Source organism: Bombus fervidus, chromosome 14 (assembly GCF_041682495.2).
Source record: "Bombus fervidus isolate BK054 chromosome 14, iyBomFerv1, whole genome shotgun sequence".
Taxonomy (NCBI): domain Eukaryota; kingdom Metazoa; phylum Arthropoda; class Insecta; order Hymenoptera; family Apidae; genus Bombus; species Bombus fervidus.
Genome location: NC_091530.1, coordinates 6,287,829 through 6,311,392, shown reverse-complemented (window position 1 = coordinate 6,311,392; position 23,564 = coordinate 6,287,829). Strand labels below are relative to the sequence as shown.

At 35.1% G+C, this 23,564-nt stretch overlaps 2 protein-coding genes and 1 long non-coding RNA gene across 7 annotated transcripts; 2 read left to right on the top strand and 1 right to left on the bottom strand.

The window, feature by feature from the left end:
• Positions 1–827: 827 nt before the first annotated feature.
• LOC139993930 (uncharacterized) lies at positions 828–11,600 on the top strand. Of its 4 annotated transcripts, XM_072016114.1 has the most exons (12): positions 828–1,050; positions 2,858–2,960; positions 6,382–6,473; positions 8,275–8,384; positions 8,688–8,810; positions 8,895–9,047; positions 9,139–9,317; positions 9,420–9,722; positions 9,789–9,979; positions 10,052–10,240; positions 10,745–10,801; positions 11,215–11,600. In XM_072016114.1, the coding sequence occupies exons 2-12, from the start codon at positions 2,867–2,869 to the stop codon at positions 11,446–11,448; spliced, it is 1,725 nt and encodes a 574-aa protein (XP_071872215.1). In that variant the 5' UTR covers positions 828–1,050; positions 2,858–2,866; the 3' UTR covers positions 11,449–11,600. The 4 variants fall into 4 exon arrangements, with proteins under 4 accessions (XP_071872215.1, XP_071872218.1, XP_071872217.1 ...); XM_072016116.1 differs by lacking the exon at positions 10,745–10,801 and having other exon boundaries at positions 830–1,050; XM_072016115.1 differs by lacking the exon at positions 10,745–10,801 and having other exon boundaries at positions 832–1,050; positions 10,052–10,252.
• Positions 10,052–15,087, bottom strand: LOC139993941 (uncharacterized). 2 transcript variants are annotated; one of them, XR_011801489.1, is made up of 3 exons: positions 14,523–15,087; positions 14,232–14,445; positions 10,052–13,774 (listed from the first exon to the last, which is right to left on the bottom strand). It is a non-coding gene; the product is annotated as an uncharacterized lncRNA (long non-coding RNA). The 2 variants fall into 2 exon arrangements; XR_011801490.1 differs by having other exon boundaries at positions 14,803–15,087.
• Positions 13,076–22,351, top strand: LOC139993939 (sodium-independent sulfate anion transporter). Its single transcript, XM_072016136.1, has 11 exons — positions 13,076–13,303; positions 14,131–14,326; positions 16,239–16,459; positions 16,557–16,737; positions 16,924–17,088; positions 18,202–18,363; positions 19,397–19,537; positions 20,129–20,274; positions 20,876–21,049; positions 21,138–21,294; positions 21,412–22,351. The coding sequence occupies exons 1-11, from the start codon at positions 13,076–13,078 to the stop codon at positions 21,600–21,602; spliced, it is 1,962 nt and encodes a 653-aa protein (XP_071872237.1). The 3' UTR covers positions 21,603–22,351.
• Positions 22,352–23,564: the final 1,213 nt, after the last annotated feature.

Genomic DNA, 23,564 nt, shown 5'->3' with positions numbered 1-23,564 from the left:
AGAATATTTCTACCAACACCGACACAACGAAGGCGTCAAGTGTGCAATGCTTGTTAAGTTCGCCCTGACAAACGCAGACTACATACACTTCTATCCGTGTATGTATATAGTGTATAGTAACAAAAATAACCCTTGTATTCAAAAACAAATCAATAATGGTCTTCGCTACAATTTGAAAATAATTTGGAAACATTTATATATATTCTATACATAATATACAATTACATTATATAAAAATATAATCAAATAAAATTTATAAACCAATATTTATCTCCATTAAAAAGAAAGTATTTAGTATTTCCACAGCTTTTTTGAGAAAGTGTTGAAAGAACAGTCGTTTCAGAGAAAAATGCCGTGCTATTTGAAAAAAAGAAATATACTTCTAGAAACCTAGAAATCTAGGTCATTGATGACCCATGTTTTTCTAAGTGTTTTAAAATTATTAAAATACGGTAAATTTCACGGACTAACAAATTTTTAACAATGTAAATAATTTATATAATATTTTCAGAAAAAATAGGCAAATACAATATAATACTCTGCAAAAATTATTTTTTATGGTATAGTATATTTCAATCTATTGTGACTCTCAGTAAAAAATATATAAAATTGTGTATGGCAGTCAACCAATGTGTTAAAATGCGACTTTTGGAGTATTAATGTATTGTGTTATTGGCCGTGATGCCGGTAGGCAGGCGCTGCCTTCGCGCGATGACCCTCTTACCTCTTTACCGTTTCTTCCTGGCAAGTACGACTACCGCGCCGTGTCTCCACACTGGTCTCTAACTCTGGCGAACATTTCGCCGCGATCAGTTGCATTTGCTAGCCAGTAGCTATCAAGCAGGAGGTGTACATCTCATTTGTGCTGTATCATCATCCAATACCAATTTTGGTTGGATCATTTTGACGTACCAACGTCAAGTGATCCTACCTCTCACTCCTTTGATCGATTACCTTTCTATTATCCCTAGTTGATATTATCCTGATAATCTATCCACCTGTTAGTAGATTATCGTCAATGAAATATCGTGAATGAAAACAAGAAGATAGGTAAGACATTTTTTTAATCGCTTTCTAGTTTCTTTACATAGATTCTCGCTTATTAGTTAACCCTATAGTTCGTTCCCAAATTTCATCTAGTTATTTTTAAGCTTATATTTAATTTAGCTTTTAAACGTGTATTTTTAGCTTTACATTTGTGTTTTGTATGATGTATGATATAGAGATGTAGATAATTTGCGTTAGAAATGTGTGGAAATTTTAAATAGTATAGATACAAGTATTTGATTGGTATCAAACTTTTGACAGTGTTTTGTTTATCATATATATGTGAGGATCTTGAAAGAATACCGCGTTTGTAAAAGCCGCGTAATCAATGAGTTTGAACGTGTTCATGCCAGTCCGTCATGTATTGCTGATTCATCTCAGGATGATGATATATTGAATCTATTATGTGTAATCATCGAGTATGAAAAGTACGTGATTAAAATCTCTCTATTTTTATAATTTCACTATCCACTCATCGGATATATATATTTCAGATAGAAACTATCAAATTATTATAAATAAATTCCTTTATTAAGTATTGTATTTGAATATATTACTGCAATAAATATGGCTTAAAACAGCATTAAGTATACTTTTTTTATGTACAAATATGAAAAATTATTTCTAGCATATTAAGAACTGTACGTTAGCTATCGGATAGTAACTTGCCAACAAGCTTTTATTACAAAATTTACATATTAAGTGATTCGATAAAAACATAAATGAATAAATATCGCCATAGATTTACGTGTGTTATATCGGTCGTGAAAAATAACAATAAGATCAGGTGGTCTAATATTTTTAGCCGGTAGTGTAGGTGTGAATTGATCTTGCGCACACTGTGCGCTCCATCTAATGCGGGATGAGAAAAGTGTCAGCCGCGAAACAAGGCTTTCAAACTTGTCTATCAAAGTGAATGACTTCAGTTCTATAGGGCAATCAATATACATATTTAAGTACGTTTTGTACTTGTTACATCCGTTAGAGCGAGTATAAGAAGGTGCGTGTAGGAAGATCAAACACATATAGATTTAAGTAATGTTCAAAGTTCAGCGATTTACGAGACTCGTTCACAACCATGACTTTTCTCACTCGACTGTGACAAAAGCTGAAGCGTCGATTTAAGTAGATGGTTTTTTTGATTGGTTGGTGATTTTGTACTGGCCAATCAGATTCGATTTTCATTTGTTTGACGTGATAGCACATTCTCGATCATAAGATACGATAAGATTTTATGAATGATACGAAAGTTTACGCGGGAAATATATACCGATCGATCGATCTATAAAATAATTATTACTGGTCGCAGATTTTTCTGTAAATTTATATTTTTATAAATACAAGTAAAGAAGTAGAATTTAGATAGACATTTGTTTCACCTACTAAAAATCATGGCGCGCTCTTTACAATGAACATTTAATGTATCTTTGCATCTTTAAATTTCGCATAAATGCATACAAATCTGCAATCTGATTATTATTAACTCTCATTTCTGTGTGATTTGTTCTTCTCATTTCTGTGTGATTCGAAATTAACGTTATATTTCAGTAGAAGTTATTAAAATATAGCTAGCTTTTAAATATTTGATTTTAGTATTCAATGTAATGCTACTACTTCTTGTGTATTCTACGTGTTTTATGAATAAAGTATTCCGAAAAAGGAAGATATCTGGAAAAATACAAACATGAAGACGAAATAAGGAGAACGTACTTCTTTATGTACTTGCTGATATTGAAATTATTTATTAGATATTTTTTTTAATGAAATCTCGTTTGTCTGAAATAAGCATTTTTATCCATTTCTGTTACAGTTAGGCAAGATGGAAAACGCGGAAGATGTGAAGACAACCGTGGAATTATATATCTATGACCTTACGAAGGGTATCGCCTCTATGATGTCTAGACTCGTCATCGGTAAATTAAAATATCTTTTAGACAAGTGTGATGCATGGTGTTTTGGCATCGAAATGTAACAAAATGATGAATGATTATTACCAAGAAAAATATGAATTAGTGGCCTCGTTCGTACCACCTAAGCCGTGTTATGCGTTATTTAAAGGTACATTTCAGCGTCTTCTTCTAGTTCGTACGTGCGAGGTAAACAGGAACAACTAGGTATTTTTGAGCCACAAATATCAAAAACGACATACGCAAAATCCAATTCTCTATTTATTAAAAATACACACGGACCACAATTGAATGATGTAATCGATGACTACATTGATGAATAATTTATTGTCAATGATTCTTCGATGAATAATTTATGAATGAAAATATCATTTAGGAAAACTAACAATTAACGATTATCAAAATATTTTATGTTATTAATACGTGACTTGTGAATTTTATAAAATTACAGTAGTATAAATATTCTATTAGTTTAATAATTGCAATAATTAAAACTTTCCTTTTGTTACCAGTAAAGAGTATTAAGCTTGAAACGAGTTCCATGTTCTAAAAAACTCTGATTGAATATTAAAATTTACAAATTTCCTTTATAGTTGGGTTATTAATAACGAATAAACGATTATAGAAAATTTGACAAATACGCCAAAAGTTATCTTAGAATAGAGGAATTAAAAACTGTACCGTGCAATCTTAGGAATCGAAGCAATTTAAAGAGGAACAATCATAGAAATGAAACGAATCGTAGGGCAAAGGTAACTTGGCACAGGCCTGTTCGTCATTGGGACCGTCATTAGATTTGTTGTTTCGTGTGATCTTAATTTATTCTAAATTTGGGATACTGAGTACAGCGCTGGGAGAACATTTATAGTCAAGATTCTCGTGGTTTTAAAATTTATACGCCTATTACCTCTCATTATTTTCCTCGTTATTTTATTATTTCTTTTGCTAACTCTTCTATTTTCATAAATTATGATTGTTCATTATTCATTATTTTTCAGTAAAATTAAGTTCGTGTCATATTACAAACAATCTTCTTATTATCGCACAATCTCATATCTTGATGAAGCTAACGATAAGATGTAATATCCAATGAGGAATTATCAATGGAAAGTAAGGTGAAACAGAAAGCTCAAAGAATCTATTTGAAGAAAATTTGGGCGCATGTTGCGGTACAATGCGGAAGTAACGAGAAGAAGGAAGGGAGAAAGCGCTCGATTCGAACGAAATTCCACGGAAAAGTTGTAAAATACAACATACGCACACGTGTCTCCGCGAGGCGTTTACGTCATGTATCCAAGGTTCGTTCGCCACTCACGATCAGTCGCCGAGCTTGCGGATCTATTTTTAGAAGCCACTACTTGTAATTGTTCGCGAGCTTGGTATTTCACACTGCACGCGATTCTCTTTACAAACAAATAAATACGCGGTTTGTACTCTTGTCTACGCATTGTACTGGAAAACGAATCCTAAGAACGAAGTTCAGAGACTGAAAGCGGGAATGAAAAATGTTTAACCTTACGTGTTGCGTATAGATGTGTCGTGAAAATAATAAAACGGAGGCCAGACAATGCGGAATAACAACAAAGGAGAATAACGATGTTCGTTGAATCGATTAAAAGAGCGCACAGTGAAACGAAATTCATTTTGCAATTTATTTCTCTTTTGTTAGTCAATCGATGTGTAAACGTATCGCGGTTGTGAATCATAAATACGTTCATTGTTTCGTAGTATACTTCCGCTCTTTGAATTTCTTCAATACTTATCGAAACTCCGGAATAATTAATTGAGCTAGAGTTGAACGAATTATTAAATATTTTTCATATTTATCGCGATAGGTTTGTAGGCTACTATGTTATGAAACAAAGTTTGTTTCTCTTTGTACTTGACATAAACGAAATATCAGTGTTACGCAATAATATCAAAGAAATGTATCCCGTTTAACTATATTTAACGTATTGGAAGTTTGTTCCTAAATTAACGGAAAGTCAGTGAGAATTAGTTAGGATGCGGTGAAATGTTGCATAATCTCTGAAAGTGGTGAATTGTCGAGCCGGACGGCTGTAGCAGCTATTTCTCGCGGTTATTTCACCACGACGACCCTCCCAGAAACGCGTTGCAATAAGATAATCGCGGATGTGCTTAGCTATTCCCGCGATGAGAAACTAGGTCGAAGGAGACTCGAGCCGACGATTACGAGCCCGAACCTCGTCCAAGCAAACTGAGATTGTACTTTTACGAAGCGAATTTATGCGGCAAGGACTTGGCGCGATATTATCGTATCGCACGAAGAGTTCGTTGGTCCTTGAGCAGCATTATTTACCGCGATCTACGAGTTCACTTGGCCATATGAATGCCAAAACACAAGTATCTTTGCATCAATGCAACTGATATCGTAAATTCTGTCCCTGATACAACTAACTTTATGCAGCACGTAAATTGAAATAACGATTAATCTTTTTATCTTTCTCATTCCTAAGGCATATTATAGTAAAAAAGATTCTTAAAACTATTTCCTATGCTATCACTTTTTATAATACTTATACGTATTTGATCCGTCGTTGCACGTATGGCTTTTCTAGATATGTACTCACCAACGCTGTTTTATCGATAACGATTCACCGATACCAGACTTGATCGACGACAGCTTTAAGCGATAATAATAGTAACAATACAACAGCAATGATTCATACAGGGTTTAACCAATTGTTTATAGTAAGCCCGAGCAATAGTTCGGTTTAGAATATTAGGGTATTAGAGCATTACATCAATCTGCGTTCTACCTTTGTTCACCTAGGGAAGACGTATCTCGATCATTATTGTTATCGGTTAATACCCATCGTCGATTAAAGCTGTTGTTGGTGAAAATTGTCGTCCATCAAGTCCGATGTTGGTGAACTGTTCCAGGTAAGAACAGCGTGGATGAAATCTGTGTCGGCGATTTCAACGAGACCCGTGCTAAAATTATCAAAATATGACTGTACTAATTTCGATGTAATATTAGCATAACTAGGCCATTCCAAACATTCGCAATGCAAGACTTCTAATGTTCTAACTGTCCGCCCAAAGCGTCCACTGCGTAAATTTTGCATCCGAGTCGACGAACGATATCGCGACGTACATAAATAATTTTGTAAACGAAAAGTCACGAAATATTGTGAAGACGCTTCTTAGAATAATTCACGTACAAAGCACAGGTGGAGAATTCTATAATATAGGCGTACGTTGAAAACGCACAGAGAAATCTGTAAAGCGTCATAGTATGGCATAGATGCTAATAAAAATTCGATCAGCGCTAAAGATACTGAGATAATTCGCATGCATATTTAAAAGAAAATTCGTTTATTCGTAGAAAACCGAATACATTAAGATAAATTATATAATCGATGAATGAATACTGATAATAGAAAACATTGTTATCCACGCGTAGGTCAACACGTAGAGGGCATATGGCACACGGCGATCGTTGCTTACGGAAGAGAATACTTCTTCGGCCCATCTGGAATTCAAACTGCTCGGCCCGTGAGTATATTATTGTATAAACGTAGAATTATTTACAAAGGAAAAAGAAAGAAAATAACGTTCTTGAAGCGACGTGTAGATAAAAATATTATCAATTTATCGATAAATATCCACGCGTACGATGTGAACGATTAAGCGTTAAGTTACTCGAAATGCATCTCTCCATCGTCGAAATGGTGACCTATCGGGCCACGCGCTAGTAGTAGTGGCGAGTCATTCTGGCCATACGATACGCTAGACACGGAGTGGGTACTAAATTTGGTCTGGTTGAACCTAAAAATAATTCCCTCAAGCTTTACTTCGCTCTCTTTCACTCCTCACTCTTTCTCATGGCTCTTTCCATCCCATGGCCCTATCGTCTAGATTTTACGAAGACGAAAGCTATCGGTAAGTCTCTTCTCGGCTCAGCAGGATCGATCCGTTAAATCTTCTGCTCGTAGTCGTGTATAACGCAGCTCGTCGATCTCTCAGCAGGCGAAAACAAAAAATGCTACCATCTCGTGAAATCCTCGGGTTTCCACCATCTATATTTAGCAACGGATCGAGACGTACTTGAAACGAGCCATGTTTTCAAATTCAAAATTCTCAGACCGAGATTAGAAGTCTAAATCAAGTGCGTGAAGTTAGTCGAGTGCTGGAAACTAACTGTAAGTTGCGCAAATGTGATCGAGAAGTTGGATGCAAGACAAACGATACGAAGATAGATCGATAATCTACGATCAAGTTTAATGTTTTCTAAGGTTCGATCGCGCATCGTTGCCCGCTCGTTTCTCGTCGTTCGTCGTTCATCGCGTATCGTTTTGCCTCACTGTTGAACGACCGAACGAACGAACGAGCTACTTGACCGGCGTTAACATGGACGCGACCGTTACTGCGGTAGACGATCAGCTGGCAGGTGTTGTTTGATGTGTACAGTAGACGCGACGTCATAAGTAAAAGCAAACCGAAAACAGCGACGATGAAGAGCGTGCGCGCTGCCTGCCATGCGAACTCGAATATCGTTCGTTTATCTTGAGTTACGGTTGCCGGCTGCGTGGCGTCGAATCTCGAGGTGCCGCGACGCCAGTTCGTATTCGAGTGGTTCCTTGACGAGAAAACGGTTCATCGCGCTCTTACCGATTCCGGTGTCTCTTTGATCTTCCGCTTCTATCCCTCCATCAGACGTGACATCGTTCTTCTCGCACGACTCGACCAGGTGCAAAATAGTTTTAGTATGCTTCCAACGAAAGCAAACTCTAGTGTTGTACTATTTACGGTGATTGTTATCATACGCGTTTGTTGGTAATTCGTATAACTTAATTTCCAATTGATCGTTTTCTTCGTGTCGATCGTGATAACCTGTATCGCTTATTTTTCACTCGCTTTAATAATTGTACATATGTATTTGTTATTAGTTGTGACAATCCACGTACATACGTTAGGTTCGTTTCAATATCCATTCGTTGAATTTTGTTCGATTATGAAATTTCTTCGAGAGGCGTCGCTTCCTGTTGATCTTCCTCTTTGAGCCACTTTCGGCGTCTCCCGTTCTCTTTTTTCTCTCTTTTATTTGGCACATTCTTTCCTACGTTCTGCTGCAGAATGCAACACCGATACACTAGCCGTGGGCGGTTATTTTAAGCGTTTCTTACAGGGAAGCGCAAGTTTGTCGTGCTTCTAAAATTACGTGCACGCTAATGCCAGAGGGGGTGGAAGCACACTCACCGCTGAGCCGGCTGTCGCAAAATTGACATTGACGCGTTTTTCACCAATTTTTTGCTCATCAACCATCGCACGCGGTTAATTTCACTCTCTATTTCAGGGTGGCACAGTGTTAGGAGAACCGCACAAAGTGGAAAGAATCGGCGAGACGTACCTGCCATATTCTGTCTTCTTCGAATACATAAACGGCTTGGGAGTGTCTACGTTCGCGTGAGTTATCATCGAATAAAGTAGAATCTAGGCGTCCGAAAATTTCAATAAATCTTATCAATAATAATAAGAAATAAAACAAATTAATTCATTATTTATTACATCGTCTGATTAATTTTACAATCTTCCAAATAATTAAATACAGTATAACTAGATACAAATAACAAATAGAGTTTATTTTATATCATTATATCGTTAATTATGATAATTAATCTTATGACCACACACTTTTACGAGCTGCTACTTATGATTTTGTATTTACATTTATATTTACTATGATTGTTATTTGTCGTTAAATTACAGCCCGGGTACTTACAACCTCTTCAAACATAACTGCAACAGCTTCACAAACGAAGTCAGTAATTTTCTAGTGGGTCAGGATATTCCCAAGTACATCCTAGATCTGCCAGAGGAAATACTACAAACGTACGAATTATTATCCTTTAAATTTGATACTTTCCTTAGTTTTCTCTTAATTTTCGTTTCTTATTAAAATTTAAATTGTTTTAGACCGATTGGACAACAGATTGGAGGACTCATAGAAGGTTTGTGCAGTAGCGCGAGTAGAGCATTTATAGTTGATCCAACATTCCTTGAACCAAGAAATCATAGAGAGGTTTCGCCGGAATTTCAACTTTTAAATGAGGCTATAGAGGAAGCAAGGTAAAACGCTTTTCGCGTCTCGTTTATCAGTTTTCGTTTCTTTTCTTTTCCTTTTGTGACTGTCTTTAGTACGATGTAACTATTATGGCAGATTAAATTCAATCGCGCTAGAAGAAAGGAGAAACGAGATCAACGAGAAACTCGCGAAAAAAGATAGAAAGAAAAAAAAGAAGAAGAAGGAGAAGAAGCAAAAAGGAAGCAAGGATAGTGGTGCGAGCGATAGCAATAGTACCGGACCCAGTAATTGTACACACATGGCGGAAAGTGAAAGTATATCGATTTCGTAAAATAAGATACATGTATTTCTTAACTGTCTTGTATATTTTATTTACTTTTTCTCTTTATCGGTATATCGTCTTCGTACGAATTTAGGTGCTATAAGTCTGAGCGAAATGCAAGCTTCGAACGGCGAGAGCACGGAGGTGCTACCATCGGACAGAGTGATGCAGATGGAGGAAGAAGAGAAAAAGGAACTGGAAGAAAGGAAACGTCATCGAGATCCTCCCATTGTTTTTAAGGACTCGGTAGACATCAAAGAAGAGTACCAGACGTTAGTCAAGCTGCTGGACGGGAAATTGAACGAAGAGGAACGCGTGTGCATGGATGAGCTTCGACAGTACGTCTTGGAGAACGAGGGTTCTTGGGCACTTGGAGACAACTTTTTAAATTTCGTAGGTAAGACGACGAAAAACGATATTCTTCGTTGTAAGAGTATGTATCAAAGACAAATTCTGTATTTAGGTCGAATACTGTACGATAAAGCTCTAACAAGTGACGCAAGGGTGAAATTATTGAACATACTTTCGGTTGCTGCGTTAAAGGACGACGTAATCTTACTATTGCATCAGGACAGAAGGGAACATATAATTATGAATTACGCTTTTGATATCGATCGTCATCCTGCTGAAGAACAACTTCCTCTTGCACAATTTGTAAGCAAATTAGAATCGTCTGTATGCATCGATAAATTTAACGAATTTTTAATTTTCAATTATACATTATAGTTGGCAAACATGTTCGAAAACCTTAGTAGTTCAGAATGGTTGTTGTATATATCGGAATGGCAACATCAAACTCAAAATATCAGTAACATAAGGGTAACGACGAAAGTTGCAGTGCATTCGTTGCTTTCCAATTCGGTTGACTTGCAAATTCGTGGTGCCGCTATTATTCACAATCTTGCCTGCAAGGAGGTAAAAACTGTGGTCTGTATCCTTCCTATCCAATTAACAATTTCCTGTTTCGTTTTGATTACACATCTAATATTCAACGTGAAAAGAAAAACAGAGAGAAAGGAAATCCTAATTCTTCAGCGCGCAATTCTAAGATAAAATAACGTGTAGTTTGCAGTGTCGCATAACGAACGCTTTTAATATCACCTTTTAACTAATCCAACAAACAAAGTGACGCTTTCTTTCTCGCGGATAGAAGTGCTGCCTTTATTAATAAATTAGCTGTACTTATAAAGGTATTAAACCGTGAGAGGTACTTTAACCATGTATCAAATTTGGTAACTGATTCACGGACGAGCAACGATATCATTCCAAAAACAATTCCCTATTATAAATAGCTATGATTCAAGTAATATATAAATACGTTTTCTCGTTGCTCGTTTGTATTTGTATACATGTATACAATGTTGCGATGCAGTTGGAATTAATGGATACCTATCGAGAGACCGGATACTGTGTTTTCAGAAAATGAACAAAAGCAAAAATCTGCGGCGACTTTTACCAAAAGGCAGCATTTCTAAGGTACTTGTCTGAACATGTATGTATAATTTAACCGCACGTTACGGTAAGTCGTCCATCACAAATTTACGATTTCATATCCATGAACTGCGCAAATGTACATTTTATCAGTAGGAATAATATGATTTAAATAACTGTACATTCATCGCCATCATCGTCGTCATCATTATCATCCTCGTCATCGTCGTCGTCATCATCATCGATTTAATTTTGCATTATACATACATCGAATAATCAAAGAAAGCAGCCTCAGTTCGGATATTAATTAATTTATATCTATCCTTTACGAAGAGCGAGGAAGCGGATCTTTTTTTTTATTATTTAGCATTTTCTATCTGTCGTTTTGCAGTCTTCGATGTGTAATTAAACAATCGTGATTTCATTTTAATCGTGATTTCGTTTTATAAAATGTATAGGTGTTCGATGACGTCGCTGTAGAATTGACAATGGCACTGTTGCAATATTTCAATGGCAGCCCTGCCGAAGAACAGTTGTACGCGTGCATGAAGTCATTGGCACGTTTCACGCAGATCAGCGGCCAAGATGTACCGCAACTTATACAAATGATTGGGCCGGAACCAAACAAGTTTCGCGGAACATCGGAGAGGATCGACGAACAAATCGATCAGGTTAATAAGAAGTTGCGTTAACGTGACTCGCAATTCGACTCGCATTAATAAGAAATATTGTTAAATTCCAAAATACGATACTATCGCGAAACAGATCAATTGTGTTATAATTGAATTTTTACATAGAGATTTTATTGAAATTATCTGAATATAGCATATTATTATAATTATTATTAGCAATTGTTGTCATTTAATAATATTATTATTACTATTATTATTATTATATTACCATTATCGAAAATTATAGCTCCCAGTTACTTTCATCTACTTACTTCGCGCAAAATAAAATTTTGCTCGTTGAAACGACCTTATTGTCCGACTTAACTTATATCTGTAACTAAAACCGATGTAATTGACGTTAAGCTGCATCAGATACGGATCAAGCAGCGAAACAAAAGTTATGCAAATGCAAAATTATCGAACAACGTAAATAAAGTAGCTAAGCTATTCTATCAAAGTATAAAATATTACGATATTAATGGATACTTTACCAAAGTTCAATGCATAAATCAGAGATCCAGTAAGGGTCTGCGTAATTAATAAAAAGAAACGGCATGTCATTTTGAATACTTTAAATCCCTTCAAACTTCATCAAATTCATAGATCGCAATAAAGCAAGAGACAGTGGTAAGATAAATATCGTGCACATCCTTGAACCTTCCTTTCGTAATTACGATAGTAAAGACAATCATATAAACTGATCAAACAAAAGAAAAAAAAAAAATAAAGAAAAACGAAGCAAAATAAAATTGCAAATGAAACGCAACGTTAACTCGATGATACTCTTTAATACATTAAACCTACGTACACATACGCATTCGAATAATAAAAAAGGTGCATGTAAAAGCACTTTCATTTAAAACATTAACATTAATTCAAATACATTATACCTTTCTAAGCATACATGTACAGATGATTATGTGGCGAGTAGCGTAAGCCACTGATCCAAGTTACTCGCATCTTAACCAGAGAACACCAGGAATATCTTAATTCGCACTACGAAAGCGTGAACTAACAACGCAATAAAACATTGGCACCGAGTCACTTTTTCTCCCGATTCTACCAATTTTCTTTGTTGATCTCCAGCAAATTTGCGTGAAACGCGTAGGCGAATTAACACGTTCTACCTAATTCGCTCGAACGTAAACACCGTTCGTCGTTAAATACAGGGACGTCAAGTATAAAGTACACGAGTCTCCCCGCCATATAAGATTGGTCATGACCCAACGCTTTTGTCCTTAATTGGTAATTTTTATCAATATATCAACAAGCAATGCACGTGAGCTGAGCGTTACTTAATGATTATAGTATCGGACGAAGATGAGAATTTCGTTGGCGCCAGATGTTTGTCTTAAGATTTAACGGAAGACGCATCAAATGATAATAATTTGGAAGCGATGAAGATATGCTGATAGGGAGACAGAACCGCGTTTATGCTCGTGGTGTATGAACATAAGTGCTGCGAGGTGCATGATCAGTGCGTAACAGGCCTTCTTCAAGACAACTACTCTGCCTTTTCCCTTCCAATTCAATTCTAATGTTGCTGTGAAGTGACCGAACGTACAAATCAGAATAATTTAACTGTCTGTGTTAAGTATCGGTATCATCGGCGAATATTTTTGAGAATTCTGATTCTTCGCGCAAAGAAATGCCTGCTACTAAGAAAGAGTCTATCCCGTTGGAGGAACCTCTAACGTCTAAGAAGGATAACAGCAAATCGAGCTGCTCGATTGTTAAATATATAACGATAATACATTGGTTGCCAAAATACTCTCGTTTGGATGCCATTTCGGATCTCGTAGCTGGATTTTCCCTAGGATTAACCTTGATCCCTCAAAGTATAGCATACGCTGCACTCGCAGGTTTAACTGCTCAGGTATATTTTTACTCTTTACTCCTTACTTGGTCGATCGAGAAATTTTCTTCGTTCCCACCCCTATCCAATTATCATATCGCGCTATTGCTTGAATATATTATTGTTTACTATTATTTACATGTTATCTTGTTCGTTCCATTGACGATGATTTGTCCATCAATACCGAGATATTCGAACATTTCTCTCGTATCTTTCAAAGGAACAATGGTAATGAATTATGGGCTAAATAATAGGAGAAAATGTGCAACTTTTTATTATAAACAGCCGGTATCGAAGAAATTGCGGATTACTTTTCTGTGGCTGTCGTGATTCCAATCTTCAGATTCTTAGAAGCAAAAGATAGTTATCGCTGATCTGTAAGGTTTTCATATTGTCGATACTCAGTTCTCTCTCGTTCGAATCGTTCGACTTTGATTTCTCGCTTTTGTTGCCTTTTTCTTAGTTACGTGTTATTATAATTCCGATGGGAACCTGTAATATACGAAACGGTAAAAATTTGAAGAGTTCGCTCGTAGAGACATTCAAGAAAATCATAGAATTATAAATTCTGTTTTCGAGGTAACGTGAAATGGATAATTTTCAACTAGAAAATTAGAATTAGAATTTTAGAAAATTAGAATTTTACTAGAACCCTGACAGAGAGTGTTATATACCTCGCACATGAATTTGTGCAAGGGCCACATTTTCTAAAATCACCTGCGAGATTATTCTGTACAAACAGAAACACACCGATTACGCCCGATGTTAATTCATTACTGTTTACTTCTCATACTTGCCACGTTAGATCACATAAACATACAAATTATAAAGCGTCCAATTCTTTGCAGTATGGTCTTTATTCGTGTCTAATGGGCAACTTTGTCTACATCTTTTTGGGAACGATCAAAGAAGTATCGATTGGTCCTTCGTCCTTGATGGCGCTACTTACCTTCGAATATACCAGAAACATGCCAGTGGATTTTATCGTGCTCTTTTGTTTTCTTGCTGGATGCGTAGAATTGCTGATGGGCCTGCTACGTTTAGGCTCGTATCGACAAAATAATTTTCAGAAACGTTCAACCACTCCAAGAGAGTAATTGCTTCGACAATACAAGGGAATACTCTCAGATGCGAAAAGAGTGGAACGATCGATCTCTGAAACACTGCGCGAAAGAGGTTAAAAACCATAGAATACTCGTTGATCCCAGACAGATAAATGAAAATCTGTACGTGTACATACGCATACGCGTAGTTGAAATAAGCGTTTCATTCATAAAATATACGGCACCGTTGGTAAAATCTCTCGTTTGTACTTTTCTCGATCGATAAAATACAAAGACGATAGACGTTACATGTAGCATCATCTTTCCGCAAATCTTATTCTTATATGTACATATATCGTATCTTATTGTTAGATGTGTAAATTCGTACGAGATATAATTTCGACGTTTTTGCAAAACTAAGCCTCGTATGAGAAACTTTATTTCACAATTTTAATTTTTTCTTGCGTAACGAATTACCTTGTGCCAACTTGTAAAATATTCGCCTAACGAATTACCTCCTGTATTCTCGTAAAATACTTTCGATTTCATCGAGTATGATGGCAATTGAAGGGCTCGATGCAAAGACAAATCAGTTTTAGATCTGGACAAATTATTCTATGACATAAAAAGAACTGTAAATCGGCAGAGGAAACGGACAGGACCGGAACTAACTAGTTTTACGTCCAAAAAATTCCTAGCATCTCGGTGTTCAAATTATCAGAGTTGTCTATTTATCGTTGCTTTCGTTGCTGTCAGCAAAATTTGGTGTTGCCAAATTTTTACGTCGAACCGATATATTTTCGGAAATTTTCCATTATTGAGAATATCGAACTGTCGATAGCAGGTAATATCAACCTTTAATTGCTTCTCTTTCTCGAGTTTTCTGAATCACTACGTCTTAAACTCGGTACCATAATTAATTTTAACTAATAAAAACTATGATATAAATCAGTTCTTTCGTAATTTGATGATACTATTTTCAAACAGTTAATAGAAAATCCAAGATTAAGACTCGCTTAAATCGATTCTAAGACTAAGTAAACAATTATCTAAGAAAGATAAATCATGAGGAATTATTTGTAGGAGACACGTTTCTTGATACGTGAAATTAGCAAATCTCCGGAATGTAGAAGTAACTAAGCCGAAAACGAGAATACTCGCAGTACAAACAGACATACTGTTTTTCCCATATCTTGACTAATTGTTGATACAACGATCTTAACTAATTGTTACTATAAATACACATTTGTTGCGCGTTGGTATTCTTTTCAAGCTTTCCTCGCGTGTTTTCGACAAAATACCATGTACGTATTACGCATAGTACGCGTACAAATCGCTTTTTCTCTTAACCTCTTTTCTTGTAAATCGAGTCATGCTCGTGACAGCGATTATTGTTCTGATTCAACGGAGAAGGCTAGTGTTCGTAGCAATTCGTTCGATCTCTAACTTCTATCCTTCGGTTTCTATCCTATGTACGAATGTAGGAATATCGATATTCCGCGGATATTTATGCGTGTTCATGCTCTTGGTAGTACAATTAAAGAAACAGAGGCCAAGCGAATATTCGTATCGCTCGTTAAATATTACAACAAGTACCATATATCCGATATTTTATATATTTTTGCATTTTTTAAATCTCTCGTAAGTGCATAAAAATCTGCAAAAATACAAGTTAGATATAGCATCTGAACGATAACGTTAACGATACAACATCACGATAAATAAAATGAACGTTTACTCTAAAATAATATCTAAAAATATTACAAACAGCAAATTAACGTTCCACTTTGTTTTTGCGTCTGAACGTATCCCAATGATGCGTTATTTTATGTTCGTACCATCTCTCGCTCTCATTCGTAATAAAATTTTTTTAAACGATAAAATTTTTTTAAACGATAAAATTTTTTATATAGGCTTCCTGGTAGATTTTATATCGGTGCCAGTCACGTCAGGCTTCACTTCGGCTACTTCAATTATTATAATCATATCGCAATTGCAAGGACTATTAGGATTGAAGTTCAAAGCGCACAATATCGTCGACAATCTGAGCAAGATATTTCAAAACGTGCAAAACGTACGAATACCAGATTTTCTCCTTGGAATTTCCAGTATAGCGTTCCTTCTGTTCTTCAGAGTAAGTCCCTTCAAGATACCGCATTTATTTATGGAAATAAATATGGAAATAAATTGCCTTTCGATTTAACCATCTATCTCGTGTTTCTATCATCTAGCAATTGAAAGACATCGATTTCGGGAAAGACAATGATCGATCAAAGGAGAAACGTAAAAAGACGTGGCTGAAGAAGTTCTTGTGGTTTCTTTCCATCTGTCGCAACGCTTTGGTCGTCCTGATTACTTCAACGATAGCTTTTTATTTCGAGAAGACAGGATCCTCGCCGTTCATTCTTTCAGGTTCGCGTTTCCTTCTCTCTTATTTTCTTTCTTTTTTAATCCTCCATACGAAGTAAATGCCATCACAGGCGTTTCGCTTCGTTATAATCGTTACAGCGCGTTTAACGCGTAAGAAAATTTCTACGAGAAATATTCGTTATTCCCTTCTGACTTTTATTTTTATTTTATTTTATTTTTAATTTAAAGGAAAGATACAGTCAGGATTTCCCAAGCTCTCTGTATTTCCGCTCTCGTCTCAGGTTGGAAACGAGACCTACACGTTTCTAGACATGTGCTCCCATTTAGGGTCAGGCATAATCGTACTGCCTCTTGTCTCGGTGTTGGCAAACGTAGCCATTGCTAAAGCATTCGGTAAGCACCATAAATCGTCGGAATCTTGCGGATCTGTATTCAAAAAACGTTGTTACGAATATATATTTTCGAATTTTTATCAAACAAACGAACAGGTTTCTTTTTTATTTCTTTTTCTTTTTTGTTTCGTTTCGTCGAATACGCGTAACGTGGCAGGTGATTATTTGATTTATGGATGACTAATATGCCGTTCGTACTTTGCTTGAAATTTTTGTAAAGACGTGTTATGAAATATATGTCGATGTTTCAGATAGTCGAGTATACAAGCTGAAACAATAAAAATGATTTACGTAACATCTAACGTAAGATTTTAGAATTGCTTTTTATAGAATCTTGAATAGTATAAAAATTTATTCTCAAATTTCTATGACTTATTAGAGCAAACTATTCGATGTTGTAGTACAAAACGAAACTTAAAAATCTGCCACGTGTAGAAACCTGTGTTATCGCGCGTCTTAACCTTAAACCTAGTACATACATACATCGCTGAAAATCCCATTCGTCTTTTCAGTGGTTTCAGATTTTTATCTATCATCGTAGATCACGAATGCATATAGATATTTCTACTGCAAATATCCCCGAGGAAAATGCTTCCTCGCATTAAGCTTACGTATATTTTAATATCCGTTTAATATCAAATGTTACAATATAGAGAAATTCTGTTTATTTAAATTCACTCGTAACACGATGATCCATATAAAATATGACAAGCTATTTGTTTCGAAAGTGTCGCAAAAAGGGAAGAAAATATTTTTGATCGTATAGTACGAAGCGAGAAATAGAGTAATACGGTAACGCGAAATAATATTTTCGACGAGAAAACGACTGGGGCTCCTCCAAATTCGCATTAAATTTTTGGACGCGTTGTTCGCATAAATTCGCAAAAACTACAATTTACGAACTTCGCCTTGTATCGTCAACGATCTCGAAGAACTCGGAGATTATTCGGGAATCCAAGATAAAATACGTAAAAGAGACCGCTTCGTAAGAGAAATTTCGCAATGTTCACGTGTTTTGTACGCAGATCCACAAATTTCATAGTTTTCACGTATCAATGAACTACGTAAGGTTACATGAACGTGATTAATCGCGACACGACGTTTATATTTTTAGCAAGTGGTAGCAGCGTAAATGCGACGCAAGAGATGTTAACGCTTGGTTTGTGTAATATATTCGGAAGTTTCGTTTCGTCGATGCCAACTGCCGGAGCGTTCACCAGAAGCGCCGTAGCCTCCGCCAGCGGTGTACGAACGCCTATGGCCGGTATATACGTCGGTAATATTCTCATTTCGAGACGAAGCAACATGGAAAATTGCTGGAAGAGAAAATATGCTAGAACTTTATTTATCATTGTTCATCGGAGAACGAATAATTCATAGAACTGGAGCTCGCTATAATAAAAGTTCACCGACTCTGTCCGCTAACTATCACTTCTTTCGAGAAAATAGAATTTGAACGCGTTTAATTAAGAGCGAACCTGGAGACACGCGTATTCAACAAATTTCACGATTGAAAACAAAACAGACAGATCTCTGTTCGTGTTTCTTCTTTCTGGGAAAATCAAAAGTACAATACGTTTCAAATATTTTAAGCAAAATATTTACTGTATTACGTGACTCTTGTAAACGTGGCTGTAGTTATATCGCGGAAGATCGTGATAAAACTTTTACACAGCCAATTAATCGTCCTAATCTCCAAGAGTCAACACATAAATCGTTCGTAATATCGATTTCTCTGACTATGCGAATCCAGCTTCCCATTGCTGTTATATCGTAGAATTACCTAAAAAGCCCAAAAATTAGACGCGAGTCCTTTTGTCGAGGAAAATCATTCCAATTTTCAAATCCTACTTTTTCAAAAACGAGAAAATCTTATTCCACTATCTCGATCTATTTTCACACGTAGAATAAGCCACTGCCGATTCTTCGCCCTTATCCGCTGAGAAATTAGCCAACGGTCAAGTATGCTTGACCTTTCAAACTTGATTTTCTCGAAAAGAAGGCTACACGAGGAAAATCTTATTCTATCGTTCATCTCGTTTTTCATTCGTCATCTTATTCGTCTCATTCTCACGCAAGGAAACACATTCTTTCTGTCCTGTATACGTGTATAATATTGCATTACACGTTCACGTAAGTAGATTCAACTGCCAGAAGCTACTAGTCAGACACTAACAAAGATTTCGTTTCAATAAACGGAATTTGGATAAATAATATTTTACTGTATTTTCTCTTGCGCGTATGTATAATATATATTTCTTACCCGTTTTAAGAAATGGTTACGGATAATAACATTGGATGTTTTGCAGGAATGATGACGTTAATGGCATTGAGTTTCTTGACACCATATTTCTATTACATCCCGCGTTCCACTCTTGCCGCGGTATTGATAAGCGCGGTAATATTCATGATTGACTTGAAGATAATACGTCTGTTATGGAAAGGATGCAGTGAGTCGTTGTAACTTTTACATACAGTAAAAATTTACGTTAAAGTTCACATTAATACAATGGGAATATTCAAATATTTTCTCAAAGTTTCGAAACTATTTTCCTTCCAAATAAAAATTTGCTGTGCACTCGGAGATAAAGCAGAAACAAATATCCTTTATTAATTACCAAGCGAATTCATGTCTTATTTTTTGTCCAAACAAATTAAGATAAGATACTCGATCGATATCAGATACCTCCTTAAATTCTCAAACTCCTCTAATTGTAAACTATAGAAAAATATTTTACTACGTGATCGTATACGTTCAAATATTTAATCAAAATAAAAGATATAGTAAGAGAATCAGCAGGTAGAACGACAAAAAAAGATCGATTTTAAGAAGTTTGCACTAACTTGAGAGAGAGAGAGAGAGAGATTTAGCAAATAAAGTCGAGTCAAATTTTGTATACCTTTTATATCTGTCTAACGATAAGTATAAAAATAACGTATACTAAGACATTTGTCAAATATTAATCTGCACTTGTTTTTGTTATTTTTCAGAATTAATCTCTCGTATTTGACGTTGAATAATTCTCTATACCTGATTGCAGAAAGGGACGCGGTTGCAGCGATAGTGACATTTCTAGTTAGCGTGATATTTGCTGTCGAATTAGGACTCTTAGTCGGTGCTCTGTTCAATTTAATATTCTTCCTTCGATCGCCTGCTAGGCCAAAAATCGAAGTAATTCAATGTAAGGTAAAAGATAATATTGTACTATCACGTTCTCATAATATCTATGCTAATGAATCTTTGCTCGGGCATTGACTCGAATACGCTTCACAAACTTCTGTCAGTATTTGCATTTCGTATCAAAACGGAATATGTTGAGAATTTATCGAATACTCGTGCGCTTATCTAGCTTCCGACTAAATAAGAATACATGAAAAATAAATAATCAGACAAGAGGTTATTTTGTAAAATAATAAAAAAAAATTAAAATTAAAATAAAAGATTAAAAATAAGTAAAAAATATGCAATAAAATATTTTCATCGGAAATTCCGTTTTTGAATAACAAATTTTTTCCACTCTGATGGGCTACATGAAAAATTGATCAAATGCAAATATACACGACAAAATAAAACCTGAAACGGAAAAGCTGTACGCTTTTTCAATTCACCTTCGCGTGTATCATAAAATAACCGGTTATACCATATTTTCTAAGACACCCTGTACTATATTAATTTTACGCAGTATCGTCGTCATCTTTCAACTTTAAAACGTTTAACATTTAAAAACGATTAACACATCTATACTTTTTGTGAAAAATCAAACGCTTCCTTCGTTGCCCTTCTGTAGACGCAACTTGGAAACAAATATATAGTACTCAAACCAGACACTGGACTATTTTATCCAGCTGCAAATTACTTTTGCAATAAAGTGATGAAGATAATTCACAAATACGATGAAAATAACGTGCCATTTATTATCAATTGTGAAAGGATACAAAGTATCGACTATACAGCGATCAAGGTAATAGAGAGAATTAATGTAATTAATTTGATTTATCATTAATCTGTAAAGAACAGATAGAAAGATCGCGTTTTCTCTTGGATCACAGGGTATGGAGATAATATCGGCGAATGTCAACGCCGAGAAGAAGAGGTTATGGTTCATGAACGTTTCTCCAAGAACGTTTAATAACTTCGAAGCTTTCGCGAACAATGAACATTTTCACTTTATCGACGAAGAGGATAAAGTATCTTCCATCTTTCACGGTACGCTTGATGTTTTTATTAACGTATCTTAATTAGATCACTATGCGTATCTTTAAAAAAATGTACTATATTTTATTGATTATATAAATGTTTATACGTATTTATTAAACTTTTTAGACGGTCTTTTAATAAACAATGCAGATGAAGTGAAAGAACAACTTTTAGAAAACATGATAGGGCATGCAACGTTCACGTGTGCCAATGATAATAAAAAAGGTACTGAAACGCTTCCAAAACTCGTGACAAACTCTGGAGATGACGGAGAAGAAGTTACGTTAATGTTGACGTCTTCGCCGAAACAAACATGAAAAATGTCGTTCTTAAAATTAGTTATTCCCTGATTTACATTAATATCTTGCAAACGCGATAATTTTGATATGAAACGAACATCAAGCGAAATAAACTAAAGATGTGCCAACATCTTTTAATGCATGTATATCGCATATTTGATATAACCTTCAGTTTTAAAATTCGATAATATCATCAACTTGCTTAAGACTGAAATATTTTCTATTGTTGAACTTACTGATATGATATTGGTAGTAATAACAATGATAATGATACAGCAAAGTTGAAATAAGTCGCTTGTTCAAAACTATTGCATAATTATATTATTGCTATTATTTTACCATCTTTTTATCGCTTAAAGATCTATGAAAGAAAAAGAATATTTAAATTCAGCTACGTACCTAATCAATTATACAAACACAATACAATATAATATCGATGAAGCGTGTGAAGTGTGACGATAATGATATAACCACGAAGAGTATGCGAGAACGAATCGAAAACCTGTTTGCGTTTGTCAAGAATGAAGATAAAATTAATCGAGAATGAAAATACTCGGAAGACTATGATAGGAAAGATTTTAATTATGGAACAATAGCTTTAATTTACTACTGTATCGATGATTACATTTGAGATACGTATGTACGTCTTGAAAAGACATTAAAGAATACAATGTCACGAAAGTGTACCGGCGATTCGTAAATCGCATGACAGATTCGTAGATAATATATTACATGGAAAATTAGCGTAATAAAATATAGACCTTTAGCGTGTAGTGTGTTTTATGTTTTGACAATTGCTTCGTTGATTGACAATTCCGTTATAATGAAATTCCCACATTGATTTAAATTAATAGATTTATCGCTGCCTCAATTATCACAGTTAACTGTGGTTTAAAAATGTTAAGTAAAATATTTTACGATTAAATCCAAAATTTCCGCCAAACTACTAGTGATCCTTTCATATATTGTACTGGGATGTTTGAGATATTTAATTCACTAATAAATTATAGTTCAGTGGAGATCATCTAAAACTACTGTGCGAATTTTACATAATCTAGATTAAACTAAATTGCAGATTACGTAGTTCTTAGCTTGGCATCATTTCCCAAAGATTAATTGATTGGTATAAACGCGGAGATGACTACGTGCGAGATCCAGCGCGAGCCCTAATGCCATTTATCCTTCATTATTAATTAATAATTTTACTGAGTGAATATTGTTATTTTTGATACCCGTCAAACTCTTTAAATTGACGTGGTCCTTATATTTATTTCCGTGCAGGCGCGCAACAATTCGCATCGGCGGACGGAATCATCCGAAAATGGCCCAACGTTGATAATCGAAAGCGCGCGTAAATACGCGATCGCTTAAACCTTTGTTTGAATCATAAGCATGTACTTAATTCACAGTTAATTGTTACTTCTTTTGTCGAGAATAGAAGAATAACAAATTATTAGATAATAAAAGGGCAGGAATTCATTGAAATTCATTGATCAAAGTGTTGAAAAAGTTTGTACTATACCTGATTTTAATATGATTCTATCGTATACGTATTCGAGGCTAAGGATTAAACGTATTGTACAAGTTCGTATTATCTATTCATAAAATATATATCCTATATATGTACGTAATATTATATCTTATTATTAATTACCATTTAATATATAATTTTTTAAAAAGACTAAAGTAAATATGTAAAAAAATTCTTAAGAACATCTGCATTGCAGATGAACAAAAGTTATCTAGAAGTATAGAATTCTTTATTTCATCTACAATAATAATTGGTAATTGCACAGTTATATTCAATTATTAAACAATTGATATTTTTAGAAATTTCAATATCATAAATCGTAAAATTAATTTCAAATAGTAAAATAATATTTCTATAAATTTTCAAAAATGTCTCAGTTAGGAAAGTGTTAAATAAAAATCGATTTGCAATTTTCGGATGTCGGGCAATGAAACCTAACCCCTAATATC